This window comes from Bufo bufo, chromosome 7, assembly GCF_905171765.1.
Source record: "Bufo bufo chromosome 7, aBufBuf1.1, whole genome shotgun sequence".
NCBI lineage: Eukaryota > Metazoa > Chordata > Amphibia > Anura > Bufonidae > Bufo > Bufo bufo.
Window position 1 is genome coordinate 125,170,340 of NC_053395.1, and position 17,708 is coordinate 125,188,047.

At 46.2% G+C, this 17,708-nt stretch overlaps 1 protein-coding gene across 1 annotated transcript in view; it reads right to left on the minus strand.

Annotated features, from left to right (window-relative positions):
• LOC121008786 (carboxypeptidase O-like) overlaps positions 1 to 17,708 on the minus strand; it is a 278,938-nt gene that overhangs the window by 48,809 nt on the left and 212,421 nt on the right. The window contains exon 9 of the mRNA XM_040441480.1: positions 4,320 to 4,404. Within this exon, the coding sequence (XP_040297414.1) occupies positions 4,320 to 4,404 (85 nt within the window). The remainder of the gene's footprint in view (positions 1 to 4,319; positions 4,405 to 17,708) is intronic.

Sequence of the window (17,708 nt, forward strand, 5' to 3'; positions counted from 1 at the left end):
ATTTCACTTGCTGAAGACAAAACTGAAGGGAAAATGCCCCAAGAACAAGCAGGAACTGAAGACAGTTGCAGTAGAGGCCTGGCAGAGCATCACCAGGGATGAAACCTAGCATCTGGTGATGTCTATGCATTCCACACTTCAGGCTGTAATTGACAGCAAAGGATTTGCAACCAAGTATTAAAAAGTGAAAGTTTGATTTATGATTATTCTGTCCCATTACTTTTGGTTCCTTAACAAGTGGGAGGCACATATGCAAACTGTTGTAATTCCTACACCGTTCACCTGATTTGGATGTAACCCTCAAATTAAAGCTGGCAGTCTTCAGTTAAAGCACATCTTGTTTGTTTAATTTCAAATCCATTGTGGTTGTGTATAGAGCCAAGAATTTTAGAATTGTGTCGATGTCCCAATATTTATGGACCTGACTGTGTACATATATATATGTGTGTGTGTGTATCACTCTATAGGTATGTAGAGATGTCCCGAACTATTCGCCGGCGAATAGTTCCCGGCGAACATAGCTTGTTCGCGTTCGCCGCGGCGGGCAAACATATGCAATGTTCGGTCCGCCCCCTATTCGTCATCATTGTGTAAACTTTGACCCTGTACCTCACAGTCAGCAGACACATTCCAGCCAATCATCATCATACCCTCCCTCCCAGACCCTCCCACCTCCGGGACAGCATCCTTTTTAGATTCATTCGGAAGCTGCATTCTTAGTGAGAGGAGGGACAGTGTAGCTGCTGCTGATTTAATAGGGAAATCGATAGCTAGGCTAGTGTATTCAGTGTCCACTACAGTCCTGAAAGACTCATCTGATCTCTGCTGTAAGGACAGCACCCCAAAAAGCCCTTTTTAGGGCTTGAACATCAGTCTGCTTTTTTTTTTTTTTTTTCCTGTGTAATCTAATTGCAGTTTCCTGCCAGCGTGTGTGTCAGGCTCACAGCGTATACTGTGCCCACTTGCCCATTGCTACCACACATATCTGGTGTCACAGTAGCTTGCATTAAAAAACAAAACAAAAAAAACTTTGACTGTAATATAATAGCAGTCAGTTGCCTGCACGCGCGTGTGTTTCATGCCCTGCAAGTGCACAGTGTCACCAGTGCAACTCATATCTGGTGTCACAGTAGATTACATTTAAAGAAAAACAACAATTTTAACTGTGAATAAATAGCAGTCAGTTGCCTGCACGTGTTTGTGTGTTTAAGGCCCTGCTGCGAGTGCATAGTGTCAGTGTCACCAGCACAACTTAAATCTGGTGTCACAGTAGATTATATTTAAAGAGAAACAACAATTTTGACTGTGAATAAATAGCAGTCAGTTGCCTGCACGTGTTTGTGTGTTTAAGGCTCTGCTGCAAGTGCATAGTGTCACCAGTGCAACTCATATCTGGTGTCACAGTAGCTTGCACGCATAGTACAACTAAACTAATTTAAAAAAAATGACAGGCAGAGGCAGGCCACAACGCAGGGGCCGTAGTGGTCGTGGTGCTGTGATTCCCTTTGGCCCTAGAATAATGCCCAGTGTTCAGAGGCCACGTACCCTGAACTCGAAAAGTTCTGAGGACATAGTTGACTGGCTAACACAGGACACCCAATCTTCTACAGCTTCCGCTCGGAACCTTGATGCACCATCCTCCTCCAGCTCAGCTTCGGGCACTTCTCAAGTTACCACTCGCCCGCCTGCCGCCACAACCAACACTAGCACCACAGCTGCTTCACTTGATCTGTCAGAGGAGTTATTTACACATCAGTTGGAAGAAATGAGTGATGTGCAACCATTATTGCCAGAGGATGTAGATAACAGAGATTTGTCTCAGTCAGGCAGCATTACACACATGGACGTACGGTGTGATGATGATAATGTTGTACCCGCTGATGCTTCCTTTGCTGAGATGTCAGATACAAGTGAAGCGGTTGATGATGACGATGTGTCCGTGGATGTCACATGGGTGCCCGCTCGAAGAGAAGAAGAACAGGGGGAAAGTTCAGATGGGGAGACAGAAAGGAGGAGGAGATGAGTTGTAAGCAAGGGGAGGTCATCGCAAGGAGCTAGTGGCACAGTCAGACAGCATGCATTGGCACCCGGGGTCAGCCAGACAGCACGGCAATCAACGCATGTTGTTGCCACCACCAGAATGCCGTCATTGCAGAGCTCAGCAGTGTGGCATTTTTTTTGTGTGCCTGCCTCTGTCAACAGCGATGTCATTTGCAACCTGTGCAAAAAGAAACTGAGTCGTGGGAAGTCCAACACCCACCTAGGTACAACTGCTTTGCGAAGGCACATTATCGCACATCACAAACGCCTATGGGATCAACACATGAGTACAAGCAGCACACAAACTCAAAGCCGCCATCCTCCTCCTGGTCCAGCATCTTCAGCCACGTCAACCACTGCTGTCCTCCTTGCCCCCTCTCAACCATCCGCCACTCCGTCTCTCGCCTTGAGCAGTACCTGCTCATCTGCCCACAGTCAGGTGTCTGTCAAGGACATGTTTGAGCGTAAGAAGCCAATGTCACAAAGTCACCCCCTTGTCCGGCGTCTGACAGCTGGCTTGTCTGAACTTTTAGCCCGCCAGCTTTTACCATACAAGCTGGTGTAGTCTGAGGCCTTCAAAAAATTTGTAGCTATTGGGACACCGCAGTGGAAGGTACCCAGCCGAAATTTCATTGCACAAAAGGCAATCCCCAACCTGTACTCGATTGTGCAAAAGGAAGTCATGGCATGTCTGGCACACAGTGTTGGGGCAAGGGTCCATCTGACCACTGATACCTGGTCTGCAAAGCATGGTCAGGGCAGGTATATCACCTACACTGCGCATTGGGTAAACCTGCTGACGGCTGCCAAGCATGTAATGCGTGGCTCTGCAGAGAAGTTAGTGACACCGCCATGACTTGCAGGCAGGCCTGCTGCCACCTCCTCTACTCCTCCTACTTCATCCTCTTCGTTAACCTCCTCGGCTGAGTCCTCTTCTGCTGCTGCGTCTTCCTCCACTTCAACGGCACCCCTCCAGCTCCCCAGGGGCTATTTCACATCCCGGATACGACAGTGTCACGCTGTCTTGGGGTTGACTTGCCTGAAAGCAGAGAGTCACACCGGACCAGCACTCCTGTCCGCCCTGAATGCACAGGTGGATCAGTGGCTAACTCCACACCAACTGGAGATCGGCAAAGTAGTGTGTGACAACGGAAGCAATTTGTTGACGGCATTGAATTTGGGCAAGTTGACACATGTGTCGTGCATGATAAGGTCGTTGCTTCATTGTGAACAGACCAAAAGCGATCGGCTGGATAATTTTGCATAGAAAAAACATACATTTTCTTTGTGATCATCTAAGGTGATCATTAAAGCCTACTAGGCCAACAATGGGCTCACACTGCAGAATCATTGTTTTCTGGGTCACTTAACTGTCACTGAACTACCTCAGCACGACCATAGGCTTTGAAAATCCCCCATCGCCTGCAATCTCCCAAACGTGCGTGTAACAGATCCGCTTCCGTTAATGGACGCTTCCTAGCTTGCGCCGAGGACCACAAGCACTGCACTGGACACCACAACCACCGCAGACTCCACAACCGCCGTAGCTTAACTGGAGCCGCGCCGTCTTCCTTCCACCCTGAATGAACCTCCAGCATTCAGGACCGTGTGGGAAAGATCTCTCCTTCAGGGAATATGCAAAGCATAGCAATCCCCAGCGTGATGCAGCAATTCCCTCCAATAACGAGACAAGGCTGCGTTTTGAAGGGTTAGAAAAAACAGGAACTGAGCTGAACTCTTTATTGAGGGCTACCCGCCCGTATTTATGCAGGTCCCCACAATGCATCATGGTTTCCTCCTCTCTGCCCTGGAGACACCCGAAGAGCAATTCAATTATCTCTCAGGACAAAGGGAAGTCACGAATACACATGTGGGAACAATAGGGCAGGAATTACCACCCAAATACACAAAATCCTCCCTTCTGTCTGGCATATAATTATGGATTAACATAACGTGTATGCACGTCCCACTCTCAGTTCATGACAGTGCATGACAGGGTCCCGTTCTTGAGGTAGAAGCATTTCAATCATGTATACTTGGCACATGGACACAAAACCATAGTTCTAGCAGTACAAACTGAATAAACTGGGGCTTTGTATGCACAGTTGTATCTTTCCATTTAGAGCATTTATTGATTTATAGCTCTGTGTTATCAAAATGAACTTCTCCTTTATAGCATGCACAATACACAGGTCATGCAACTACTGTACAAACACCATGAACCTAATGAATAACATTGATTAGAAAAAAACATGATTTTTAAAATTTCATATACTTACACAGAATGTGAGATGCAGATCCAACTCGATACTGAGCACCATGAGCTTCTGCAATTTTAGAAACCACCTTCTGACCAACTAACAACTGTAGAAACAATATTTAAAATGTAAAAATCTGCTTCATTGGCTTAACACAGGAACATTATTTTAGAAAATATTTTTATAGCCTGGAATTTGGTAGACCTAGAAAGCTACTACTTTATAAACAATTATATTAAGCAGTGGGAAAGCTATACGGGGTCAAAATGGTTGTTGTTACAACTACGCCCTTAAGTCAGGGGTATCCATCAATATCAAAATATTGGACAATCCCTTTAACTCCCTCACTGCAGAAGGCTGCCAGCGACACTGACACTAACCCTTTTACTGCCCTAAAAAAACTAGGTATACCGACATTAACATTTAAACCATTAAACATGTATCTATCATAACTAGGGATGAGCGAATCGACTTTGGATGCTTAATCTGAAGTCAATTTGCATAAATCTTCATTAGAATACTGTACAGAGCGAGGGCTCCGTACTGTATTAGAATGTATCGGCTCCGATGAACTGAACTGGGGTTCAATTCCAAGGTACCACCTGGAACCGAACCCGAGTTCGGTACAAAGGTTTTTACAGTAGGAATTAATTTACGAAGTTATTACCCGAGTTTAGCGAGACTTCGCAAAATAATAACTTCAGCTCATCAGAGCCAATACATTCTAACACTATACGGAACGCTTGCTCCGTACACTATTCTAACAAAGTTTTATGCGAATCAACTTCGGATGAAGCATTCGAATTTGATTCGCTCATCCCAAATCTTAACATAAAAAGAAACATGTCTATCCTAAGATAAAGATAAAAAGCAAATAATATAAGGACTAGATGGACCATGTTGCTTTTTTCTGACCTAACTCTTCTACAGTATGTTTCTATATTTCTATAACCTTAATTCCTCTGTGTTTCATATAATGTTTTTTGGTATGGTTTGAACAATATGGACCATTGTGTAAATGTACAGTACATTTTTAAAAATAGGATAAAAAGACAAATATATATCTTAATTAAGCTCAGTTCACATCATCGTTTAGCTTTCCGTTCTTCTGATCCGTCATAAGAAGAGAGCGAGAGAAAAAAAAACTGATCCTGTAAAAAAAAGGGATCATATTGCATCAGTTGTCATCAATTTGAGCCATTTTTTTCTCAGATCTATTTTTCCGTCTCAGACGGAAATGGCACAAACGGATGACAACTGATGAAACAGGATCCGTTTTTTTGCAGGATCCTTTATTTTTTCCCCTCTTCTTATGACGGATTAGAAGAACTGTAAGCTAAACGGTGATATTAACGCAGCCTTACATTTAAAGTGGTTATTTAGAGGAAATATTTAGAATATTTAGAGGAAGGAACAGCTTTATATATACTGTCTCATACAAAAACTGTCTTTGTTTCTCACAGCAATCAGTCATGGCACAGCTTTTATTTTACAAGAGTATTATAAGAAATAAACTGCTATGTGATTATTGCGGCTGTAAACACAGATTTTCTTTTAGACAATTTCATAAATTTGCCCCATTGGCCTTATGGATGTGAAATACTTACAAGTTATCATTGGTACAAATATATAAAAATGTTAATATTATTCATTAAAGACCATTTGTTAATACATAGCATTGGTTATAGCCCATCTATAAATTATCTGACCAAACAAAAGATTGTGATTTAGCCTGCACCCCATATACATTTGTGGAACTTGAAGGACCTCTTGCATAGTCTCTAGAGTTGAGCAAAGCGAGCTTTGGATGCTTAATCCGAAGTCGCTTCATTCAAAACTTTAGAATAATACTGTACGGAGATTCGTCTCTGTACAGTATTAGAATGTATGGGCCCCAATAAGCCAAAGTAAGTTGGCACATGACTTAGTTGAATAACTTCGGTAGTTGATTTTTAAAGTAGAAAACCACCATATAAGTTGAAATCGAACTTGGCTTCGGTTCTGAGGTACTAGTCAGAGCTAAAGTCAAGTTCGGTTTCAAATTTTAAAGTGGTTTTCCACTTTAAAAATCAATTACCGAAGTTCTTCAACAAAGTCATGAGCGACTTCGTGAATAACTAACTTAAGCTTATTGGAGCTCATGCATTCTAATACTGTACTGAGACGAATCTCCGTACAGTATTATTCCGAAGTTTTGAATGAAGTGACTTCAGATTAAGCATCTGCAGCTCACATCATTCAACTCTAGTAGTCTCCTTAAACCAACAAAACACTTGTAAGGCTTGCATTTTCATACAGCATGCATAATCATTTAGCAAGCCAATTTTCATGTCCACGTACCGAATTTTAGGATTTTTGGACCCCGGACCCGAACCCGAACATTTCAGTAAAAGTTCGGATTCGGGTTTGTTGTTCGGCGATTTCTTGGCGCTTTTTGAAAGGCTGAAGAGCAGCCAATCAACAAGCGTTTAACTGTGTGACCTTAGAAGCCATCACAGCCATGCCTACTAATGGCATGGCTGTGATTGGCCACTGCAGCATGTGACCCAGTCTCTATATAAGCTGGAGACACGTAGCGCCGCACGTCACTCTGCTGTTACTAGTGTAGGGAGAAGATGCTGCTGCTGTGAGGGAGAGAATAGGACAGAATCTGTTATCAGAACTCCAATTGAACTCAGCGATCTACATAGATTTAGTTGTGTGGGTGCAGTGCACAATCTTTTTACCCTGCCCTAAGCCCAGTGACAGAAAAAAATTACTTTTATCCGTCTGTTAGTTAGGTGGGCGGCGGCGGGCAATTTATGCAAGCTCAGTACACCAGCACTGCATCTGAGCTTTTGTGACATTCAAATCCAAGCTTAAAATACTGCACTAATAATCTTTATTTTTTTTTTAAACACCCATTTTTGGCAATATACAACATCTGGTGCCTTTTCAGGATTAGTCAGTGTGCAATTTAAGCTAGAAATACAGCCATAATTTTCTGGGTTTTTAAAAACACCCTTTTTTGGCAAAATACACTATTTTACAGCCCTTGCGGCATCTGCACGTGTGAAATTCAATCGTTATATACCGCTTTCATATTCTGTTAGTAAAAAACACACTTTTTTGGCAATATCCAACATCTGGTGCCTTTGCAGGATTAGTCAGTGTGCAATTTAAGCTAGAAATACAGCCATAATTTTCTGGGTTTTTAACCACCTCCCGACCGCCTAACGCAGGGATCTGTCCTGCGGGCGGCCGGGTTATTCCTCATGGACGCATCGGCGCGTCATCTCGCGAGACGCGAGATTTCCTGTGAACGCGCGCTCACAGGAGCGCGCGTTCACAGGATCGTAAGGTAAACGAGTTGATCTACAGCCTGCCAGCGGTAGGCAGGCTGTAGATGCAATTTTTTTAACATCAGAAAGGTATATTAGACACAGTTTTGTTAACAGCGTCTAATATACCTGCTACCTGGTCCTCTGGTGGTCCCTTTTGCCTGGATCGACCACCAGAGGACACAGGCAGCTCTGTAAGTAGCACCAAGCACCACACTACACTACACCCCCCCATCACTTATTAACCGCTTATTAACCCCTGATCACCCCATATAGACTCCCTGATCACCCCCCTGTCATTTATCACCCCCCTGTAAGGCTCCATTCAGACGTCCGTATGTGTTTTGCGGATCCGCAAAACACGGACACCGTCAATGTGCTTTCCGAATTTTGCGGATCCGCACATTGCCAGAACTATATAGAAAATGCCTTTTCTTGTCCGCAATTGCGGACAAGAATAGGACATGTTCTATATTTTTGCGGAACGGAAGTGTGGACCCGGAAGTGCAGATCCGCAATTCCGGATCCGAGCGGGACAAAGTCTGTCCCCATAGAAATGAATGGGTCCGCAATTAATCAGCACTAGTACTATATAGTATCTGTAAGTGATCAAGACTGATCGCAATCAGATCTATATCAGTACATTAGGGTCATCTTAGGCTCTACAAAAAACGCAGTGTTCGCCCGATCAGGCCTGATCTTGTGCTCACACTTGCGTTCAGTCCGCCCCACCGCAGTGACAGAAATGTTTTTTTTTCTGATCACTGCAAAAACACTGTAAAATCGCTGCGGCGCTATAAAGATCACTTTTGAGCTTTTTGGATCTTTATTAGCGATCGCAGCTTTTATTTTTTTTTGCACATTTTTTGGCAGAGATTTTTTCATCCACATTGATCGATGCGAATGAAGAAATCTGTGCCGTTCATTTTTTCTTTCAGCCCAGAGGCTGAACGAAGTAAAAAAAAATCTCATTACCCGTATGCTCAATATAAGGCCTCATGCACACGACCGTGCCGTTTTTTGCGGTTCACAAACCGTTGGATGCCCAAAAAACAGAAGGCGCCTGGTTGACTTCCGCAATTTGCGGAACGGAACGGGCGCCGGCAATATAAATGCCTATTCTTGTCCGCAAAGCGCGGACAAGAATAGGACATGTTATATTTTTTTTAGCGGGGCCGCGGAACGGAGCCACGGATGCGGACAGCACACGGAGTGCTGTCCGCATCTTTTGCGGCCCCATTTAAATGAATGGGTCCGCATCCGAGCCGCGGATGCGGACCTAAACAACGGTCGTGTGCATGAGGCCTAAGGAGAATAGCAGAAACTCCTAATGCTGGCCATACATGTGACGATTGCGGAGACCCTCAAATGCCAGGGCAGTACAAACACCCCACAAATGACCCCATTTTGGAAAGAAGACACCCCAAGGTATTCACTGAGGGGCATATTGAGTCCATTAAAGATTTAACTTTTTGTCACAAGTTAGCGGAAAGGGAGACTTTGTGAGAAAAAAAAATATATATAAATTTCCGCTAACTTGTGGCAAAAAAAAAAATCTTCTATGAACTCGCCATGCCCCTCACGGAATACCTTGGGGTGTTCTTTCCAAAATGGGGTCACATGTGGGGTATTTATACTGCCCTGGCATTTTAAGGGCCCTAAAGCGTGAGAAGAAGTCTGGAATCCAAATGCCTAAAAATGCCCTCCTAAAAGGTACTCATTGGACTTTCGGCCCCTTTGCGAATCTTGGCTGCAAAAAAGTGTCACACATGTGATATTGCCGTACTCAGGAGAAGTAGGGCAATGTGTTTTGGGGTGTCTTTTTATATATACCCATGCTAGGTGAGAGAAATATCTCTGTAAAATGACAACTTTGTATAAAAAAGAATGGGAAAAGTTGTCATTTACAGAGATATTTCTCTCACCCAGCATGGGTATATGTAAAAATACACCCCAAAACACATTGCCCTACTTCTCCTGAGTATGGCAATGCCACATGTGTGACACTTTTTTGCAGCCTAGGTGCGCAAAGGGGCCCAAATTCCAATGAGTACTTTTAGGATTTCACAGGGCATTTTTTACGCACTTGGATTCCAAACTACTTCTCACGCTTTAGGGCCCCTAAAATACCAGGGCAGTATAAGTACCCCACAAGTGAACCAATTTTGGAAAGAAGACACCCCAAGGTATTTCGTGAGGGGCATGGCGAGTTCATGTAAAATTTTATTTTATATTTTGTCACAAGTTTAGTGGAATATGAGACTTTGTAAGAGAAAAAAAAATAAAAATCATTTTCCGCTAACTTGTGCCAAAAGAAAAATAGTATAGGAACTGGCCATGCCCCTCACGGATCACCTTGGGGTGTCTTCTTTCCAAAATGGGGTCACTTGTGGGGTATTTACACTGCCCTGGTATTTTAGGGGCCCTAAAGCGTGAGAAGCAGTTTGGAATCCAAATGAGTAAAAAATGCCCTGTGAAATCCTAAAGGTACTCATTGGAATTTAGGCCCCTTTGTGCACCTAGGCTGCAAAAAAGTGTCACACATGTGGTATCGCCGTACTCAGGAGAAGTAGGGCAATGTGTTTTGGGGTGTAGTTTTACATATACCCATACTGTGTGTGAGAAATATCTCTGTAAATGACAACTTTTAAAAAAAATTATACAAAGTTATCAATTTACAGAGATATTTCTCTCACCCAGCATGGGTATATGTAAAAAATACACCCCAAAACACATTGCCCTACTTCTTCTAAAAACGGCGATACCACATGTGTGACACTTTTTTGCAGCCTAGGTGCGTAAAGGGGCCGAAAGTCCAACGAGTATCTTTAGGCTTTACAGGGTTGCTCACAATTTAGCCCCGCCCAAAATGCCAGAACAGTAAACACACCCCACAAATGACCCCATTTCGGAAAGTAGACACCCCAAGGTATTCACTGAGGGGCATAGTGAGTCCGTGGGAGATTTATTTATTTTTTGCCAGAAGTTAGCAGAAAGGAAAACTTTATTTATTTAAAAAAAATTCTCAGAAAGTGTCATTTTCCGCTAACTTGTGATATATTTTTTTTAATCATACATGAACTCACCATGCCCCTCCACAAATACTTTGGGGTGTCTTCTTTCTAAAATGGGGTCATTTGGGGGGTATTTATACTATCCTGGCATTCTAGCACCTCAAGAAACATGACAGGTGCTCAGAAAGTCAGAGCTGCTTCAAAATGCAGAAATTCACATTTTTGTACCATAGTTTGTAAATACTATAACTAGAGTTGAGCGAACACCTGGCTGTTCGGGTTCGAGAAGTTCGGCCGAACTTCCCGGAAATGTTCGGGTTCGGAATCCGAACCCGACCCGAACTTCGTCCCGAACCCGAACCCCATTGAAGTCAATGGGGACCCGAACTTTTGGGCACTAAAAAGGCTGTAAAACAGCCCAGGAAAGAGCTAGAGGGCTGCAAAAGGCAGCAACATGTAGGTAAATCCCCTGCAAACAAATATGGATAGGGAAATGAATTAAAATAAAAATTAAAAAAATTAAAATTAACCAATATCAATTGGAGAGAGGTCCCATAGCAGAAAATCTGGCTTCACGTCAGCAGAGAATCAGTCTCTTCATGCCATAGCAGAGAATCTGGCCTTATGTCAGCACAGAATCAGTCTTCATGTCATAGCAGAGAATCAGGCTTCACGTCACCCACCACTGGAACAGGCCACTGTCACATATTTAGGCCCAGGCACCCAGGCAGAGGAGAGAGGTCCCGTAACAGAGAATCTGGCCTTATGTCAGCACAGAATCAGTCTTCATGTCATAGCAGAGAATCAGGCTTCACGTCACCCACCACTGGAACAGGCCACTGTCACATATTTAGGCCCCGGCACCCAGACAGAGGAGAGAGGTCCCGTAACAGAGAATCTGGCCTTATGTCAGCACAGAATCAGTCTTCATGTCATAGCAGAGAATCAGGCTTCACGTCACCCACCACTGGAACAGGCCACTGTCACATATTTAGGCCCCGGCACCCAGACAGAGGAGAGAGGTCCCGTAACAGAGAATCTGGCCTTATGTCAGCACAGAATCAGTCTTCATGTCATAGCAGAGAATCAGGCTTCACGTCACCCACCACTGCAACAGGCCACTGTCACATATTTAGGCCCCGGCACCCAGACAGAGGAGAGAGGTCCCGTAACAGAGAATCTGGCCTTATGTCAGCGCAGAATCAGTCTTCATGTCATAGCAGAGAATCAGGCTTCACGTCACCCACCACTGGAACAGGCCACTGTCACATATTTAGGCCCAGGCAGAGGAGAGAGGTCCCGTAACAGAGAACCTGGCCTTATGTCAGCACAGAATCAGTCTTCATATCATAGCAGAGAATCAGGCTTCACGTCACCCACCACTGGAACAGGCCACTGTCACATATTTAGGCCCCGGCACCCAGACAGAGGAGAGAGGTCACGTAACTGAGAATCTGGCCTTATGTCAGCACAGAATCAGTCTTCATGTCATAGCAGAGAATCAGGCTTCACGTCACCCACCACTGGAACAGGCCACTGTCACATATTTAGGCCCAGGCACCCAGGCAGAGGAGAGAGGTCCCGTAACAGAGAATCTGGCCTTATGTCAGCACAGAATCAGTCTTCATGTCATAGCAGAGAATCAGGCTTCACGTCACCCACCACTGGAACAGGCCACTGTCACACATTTAGGCCCCGGCACCCAGACAGAGGAGAGAGGTCCCTTAACAGAGAATCTGGCCTTATGTCAGCACAGAATCAGTCTTCATGTCATAGCAGAGAATCAGGCTTCACGTCACCCACCACTGGAACAGGCCACTGTCACATATTTAGGCCCAGGCACCCAGGCAGAGGAAAGAGGTCCCGTAACAGAGAATCTGGCCTTATGTCAGCACAGAATCTGTCTTCATGTCATAGCAGAGAATCAGGCTTCACGTCACCCACCACTGGAACAGGCCACTGTCACACATTTAGGCCCCGGCACCCAGACAGAGGAGAGGTTCATTCAACTTTGGGTTGCCCCTCAATATAATGGTAAAATGAAATTAAAAATAGTATTGAATGAGGAAGTGCCCTGGAGTAGAATAATATATTGTTAAGGGGAGGTAGTTAATATCCAATCTGCACAAGGGATGGACAGGTCCTGTGGGATCCATGCCTGGTTCATTTTTATGAACGTCAGCTTGTCCACATTGGCTGTAGACAGGCGGCTGCGTTTGTCTGTAATGATGCCCCCTGCCGTGCTGAATACACGTTCAGACAAAACGCTGGCCGCCGGGCAGGCCAGCACCTCCAAGGCATAAAAGGCTAGCTCTGGCCACGTGGACAATTTGGAGACCCAGAAGTTGAATGGGGCCGAACCATCAGTCAGTACGTGGAGGGGTGTGCACAGGTACTGTTCCACCATGTTAGTGAAATGTTGCCTCCTGCTAACACGTTCCGTATCAGGTGGTGGTGCACTTAGCTGTGGCGTGGTGACAAAACTTTTCCACATCTCTGCCATGCTAACCCTGCCCTCAGAGGAGCTGGCCGTGACACAGCTGCGTTGGCGACCTCTTGCTCCTCCTCTGCCTTTGCCTTGGGCTTCCACTGGTTCCCCTGTGACATTTGGGAATGCTCTCAGTAGCGCGTCTACCAACGTCCGCTTGTACTCGCGCATCTTCCTATCACGCTCCAGTGTAGGAAGTAAGGTGGGCACATTGTCTTTGTACCGGGGATCCAGCAGGGTGGCAACCCAGTAGTCCGCACACGTTAAAATGTGGGCAACTCTGCTGTCATTGTGCAGGCACTACAGTATGTAGTCGCTTATGTGTGCCAGGCTGCCCAGAGGTAAGGACAAGCTGTCCTCTGTGGGAGGCGTATCGTCATCGTCCTGTGTTTCCCCCCAGCCACGCACCAGTGATGGGCCCGAGCTGCTTTGGGTGCCACCCCGCTGTGAACATGCTTCATCCTCATCCTCCTCCAACTTCTCCTCATCCTCGTCCTCCTCGTCCTCCAGTAGTGGGCCCTGTCTGGCCACATTTGTACCTGGCCTCTGGTGTTGCAAAAAACCTCCCTCTGAGTCACTTCGAAGAGACTGGCCTGAAAGTGCTAAAAATGACCCCTCTTCCTCCTCTTCCTCCTGGGCCACCTCCTCTTCCATCATCGCCCTAAGTGTTTTCTCAAGGAGACATAGAAGTGGTATTGTAACGCTGATAACGGCGTCATCGCCACTGGCCATGTTGGTGGAGTACTCGAAACAGCGCAACAGGGCACACAGGTCTCGCATGGAGGCCCAGTCATTGGTGGTGAAGTGGTGCTGTTCCGCAGTGCGACTGACCCGTGCATGCTGCAGCTAAAACTCCACTATGGCCTGCTGCTGCTCGCACAGTCTGTCCAGCATGTGCAAGGTGGAGTTCCACCTGGTGGGCACATCGCATATGAGGCGGTGAGCGGGAAGGCCGAAGTTGCGCTGTAGCGCAGTCAGGCGTGCAGCAGCAGGGTGTGAACGCCGGAAGCGCGAACAGACGGCCCGCACTTTATGCAGCAGCTCTGACATGTCGGGGTAGTTGCGAATGAACTTCTGCACCACCAAATTCAGCACATGCGCCAGGCAAGGGATGTGCGTCAAACCGGCTAGTCCCAGAGCTGCAATGAGATTTCGCCCATTATCGCACACCACCAGGCCGGGCTTGAGGCTCACTGGCAGCAACCACTCGTCGGTCTGTTGTTCTATACCCCGCCACAACTCCTGTGCGGTGTGGGGCCTGTCCCCCAAACATATGAGTTTCAGAACGGCCTGCTGACGTTTACCCCGGGCTGTGCTGAAGTTGGTGGTGAAGGTGTGTGGCTGACTGGATGAGCAGGTGGAAGAAGAGGAGGAGGAAGCTGAGTAGAAGGAGGAGGAGACAGGAGGCAAAGAATGTTGCCCTGCGATCCTTGGCGGCGGAAGGACGTGCGCCAAACAGCTCTCCGCCTGGGGCCCAGCCGCCATTACATTTACCGAGTGTGCAGTTAGGGAGATATAGCGTCCCTGGTCGTGCTTACTGGTCCACGTATCTGTGGTTAGGTGGACCTTGCCACAGATGGCGTTGCGCAGTGCACACTTGATTTTATCGGATACTTGGTTGTGCAGGGAAGGCACGGCTCTCTTGGAGAAGTACTGCCGGCTGGGAACAACATACTGTGGGACAGCAAGCGACATGAGCTGTTTGAAGCTGTCTGTGTCCACCAGCCTAAATGACAGCATTTCATAGGCCCGTAGTTTAGAAATGCTGGCATTCAGGGCCAGGGATCGAGGGTGGCTAGGTGGGAATTTACGCTTTCTCTCAAATGTTTGTGAGATGGAGAGCTGAACGCTGCCGTGTGACATGGTTGAGATGCTTGGTGACGCAGGTGGTGGTGTTGGTGGTACATCCCATGTTTGCTGGGTGGCAGGTTCCAACGTTCCTCCAGAGGCGGAGGAAGAGGCCGAGGCGGCGGCAGCAGCAGAAGAGGCCGAGGCGGCAGCAGCAGAAGAGGTAGCAGGGGGAGCCTAAATGACTTCTTTGTTTTTAAGGTGTTTACTCCACTGCAGTTCATGCTTTGCATGCAGGTGCCTGGTCATGCAGGTTGTGCTAAGGTTCAGAACGTTAATGCCTCGCTACAGGCTCTGAATGCACAGCGTGCAAACCACTCGGGTCTTGTCGTCAGCACATTGTTTAAAGAAGTGCCATGCCAGGGAACTCCTTGAAGCTGCCTTTGGGGTGCTCGGTCCCAGATGGCGGCGGTCAGTAGCAGGCGGAGTCTCTTGGCGGCGGGTGTTCTGATTTTGCCCACTGCTCCCTCTTTGTCTTTTGCTACGCTGTTGGCTCGGTCTCACCACTGCCTCTTCCTCTGAACTGTGAAAGTCAGTGGCACGACCTTCATTCCATGTGGGGTCTAGGACCTCATCGTCCCCTGCATTGTCTTCCACCCAGTCTTGATCCCTGACCTCCTGTTCAGTCTGCACACTGCAGAAAGACGCAGCAGTTGGCACCTGTGTTTCGTCATCATCAGAGACGTGCTGAGGTGGTATTCCCATGTCCTCATCATCAGGAAACATAAGTGGTTGTGCGTTAGTGCATTATATCTCTTCCACCCCTGGGGAAGGGCTAGGTGGATGCCCTTGGGAAACCCTGGCAGCAGAGTCTTCAAACAGCATAAGAGACTGCTGCATAACTTGAGGCTCAGACAGTTTCCCTGATATGCATGGGGGTGATGTGACAGACTGATGGGCTTGGTTTTCATGCGCCATCTGTGCGCTTTCTGCAGAAGACTGGGTGGGAGATAATGTGAACGTGCTGGATGCACTGTCGGCCACCCAATTGACTAATGCCTGTACCTGCTCAGGCCTTACCATCCTTAGAACGGCATTGGGCCCCACCAAATATCGCTGTAAATTCTGGCGTCTACTGGGACCTGAGGTAGTTGGTACACTAGGACGTGTGGCTGTGGCAGAACGGCCACGTCCTCTCCCAGCACCAGAGGGTCCACTAACACCACCACGACCATGTCCACGTCCGCGTTCCTTACTAGTTGTTTTCCTCATTGTTACCGTTCACCACAATAAGAAAAATATTATTCGGGCCAATGTATTGAATTAAAATTCAGGCCTTTTTTTACAGACACCTAACACTGTCTGGCTATCTATTTAGGTACCGTATTACACTAATACAGGCACACAAGTAATGACAGATTTGGTTGAATATAAATGTGAGGCCTATTTTTTACGCGCTGTGTGACAGATATACCTTTAATCACAGAATTAGACTTGTATCTGCACTGTAACGTGTGTGTTAAGTTTTTCAGAATGACACTATCAGCACCTTCAATCTAAGATATCCTTTTTGGGATAGATTTAAAGTAGGCCTGATATAGCAGAAACTACTAATTTTGAGAATGGCAAATTTGGGAATAGTTTTTCAACCCAGAACAAAAACTGTGCTTTTACGGTCACTAAATATAACTTGACCAGCTAAAACTGTACTGATTTGGAGGAATAAAAATGTCAGGCCTATTTTTTAGGCGCTGGGTGACAGGCTCAACTTGCCCCTGATGTAGTATATGGCCAAAAAATAACCACACTATTGATGGTTAAATGCACTTGGGTGACACAGGCTCAGCCTGCACCTAATGTAGTATATGGCCAAAAAATAACCACACTATTGATGGTTAAATGCACTTGATGAAAGCTTGACCCTGATGTAGGATATAGCAAAAAATAACCACACTATTGATGGTTAAATGCACTTGGGTGACACAGGCTCAGCCTGCACCTGATGTAGTGTATGGCCAAAAAATAACCACACTATTGATGGTTAAATGCACTTGATGAAAGCTTGACCCTGATGTAGGATATAGCAAAAAATAACCACACTATTGATGGTTAAATGCACTTGGGTGACACAAGCTCAGCCTGCACCTGATGTAGTATATGGCCAAAAAATAACCACACTATTGATGGTTAAATGCACTTGGTGGTAGCTTGTGCTGGCGCACCACAAGCCACAAAATAGCCGCAGATCACCCCAGAAAAAAGTTATATAAAAACGCTCTGGGCAGCCTAAAAAAAGTGAGCAATTCAATATCAGCACTTCAATGATCCACAGCTGGAGATCGATCACTGAATTAAGTCTTTTGGAGTTAATCTGCCTAATCTCGCCCTAACGTCGCAGCAGCAACCTCTCCCTACGCTTGTATCAGCAGAGTGACGTGCAGCGCTACGTGACCCAAGCTTATATAGAGTCTGGGTCACATGCTGCACTGGCCAATCACAGCCATGCCAATAGTAGGCAAGGCTGTGATGGCCTCTTGGGGCAAGTAGTATGACGCTTGTTGATTGGCTGCTTTGCAGCCTTTCAAAAAGCGCCAAGAAAGCGCCGAACACCGAACCCGAACCCGGACTTTTACGAAAATGTTCGGGTTCGGGTCCGTGTCACGGACACCCCAAAATTCGGTACGAACCCGAACTATACAGTTCGGGTTCGCTCATCCCTAATTTTGGACATGCAGTCAGCCTATCAGGTTTTGCTGGGGAATGCTGGAAAATTAAAACCATATATTGCCCTATGCAAGAT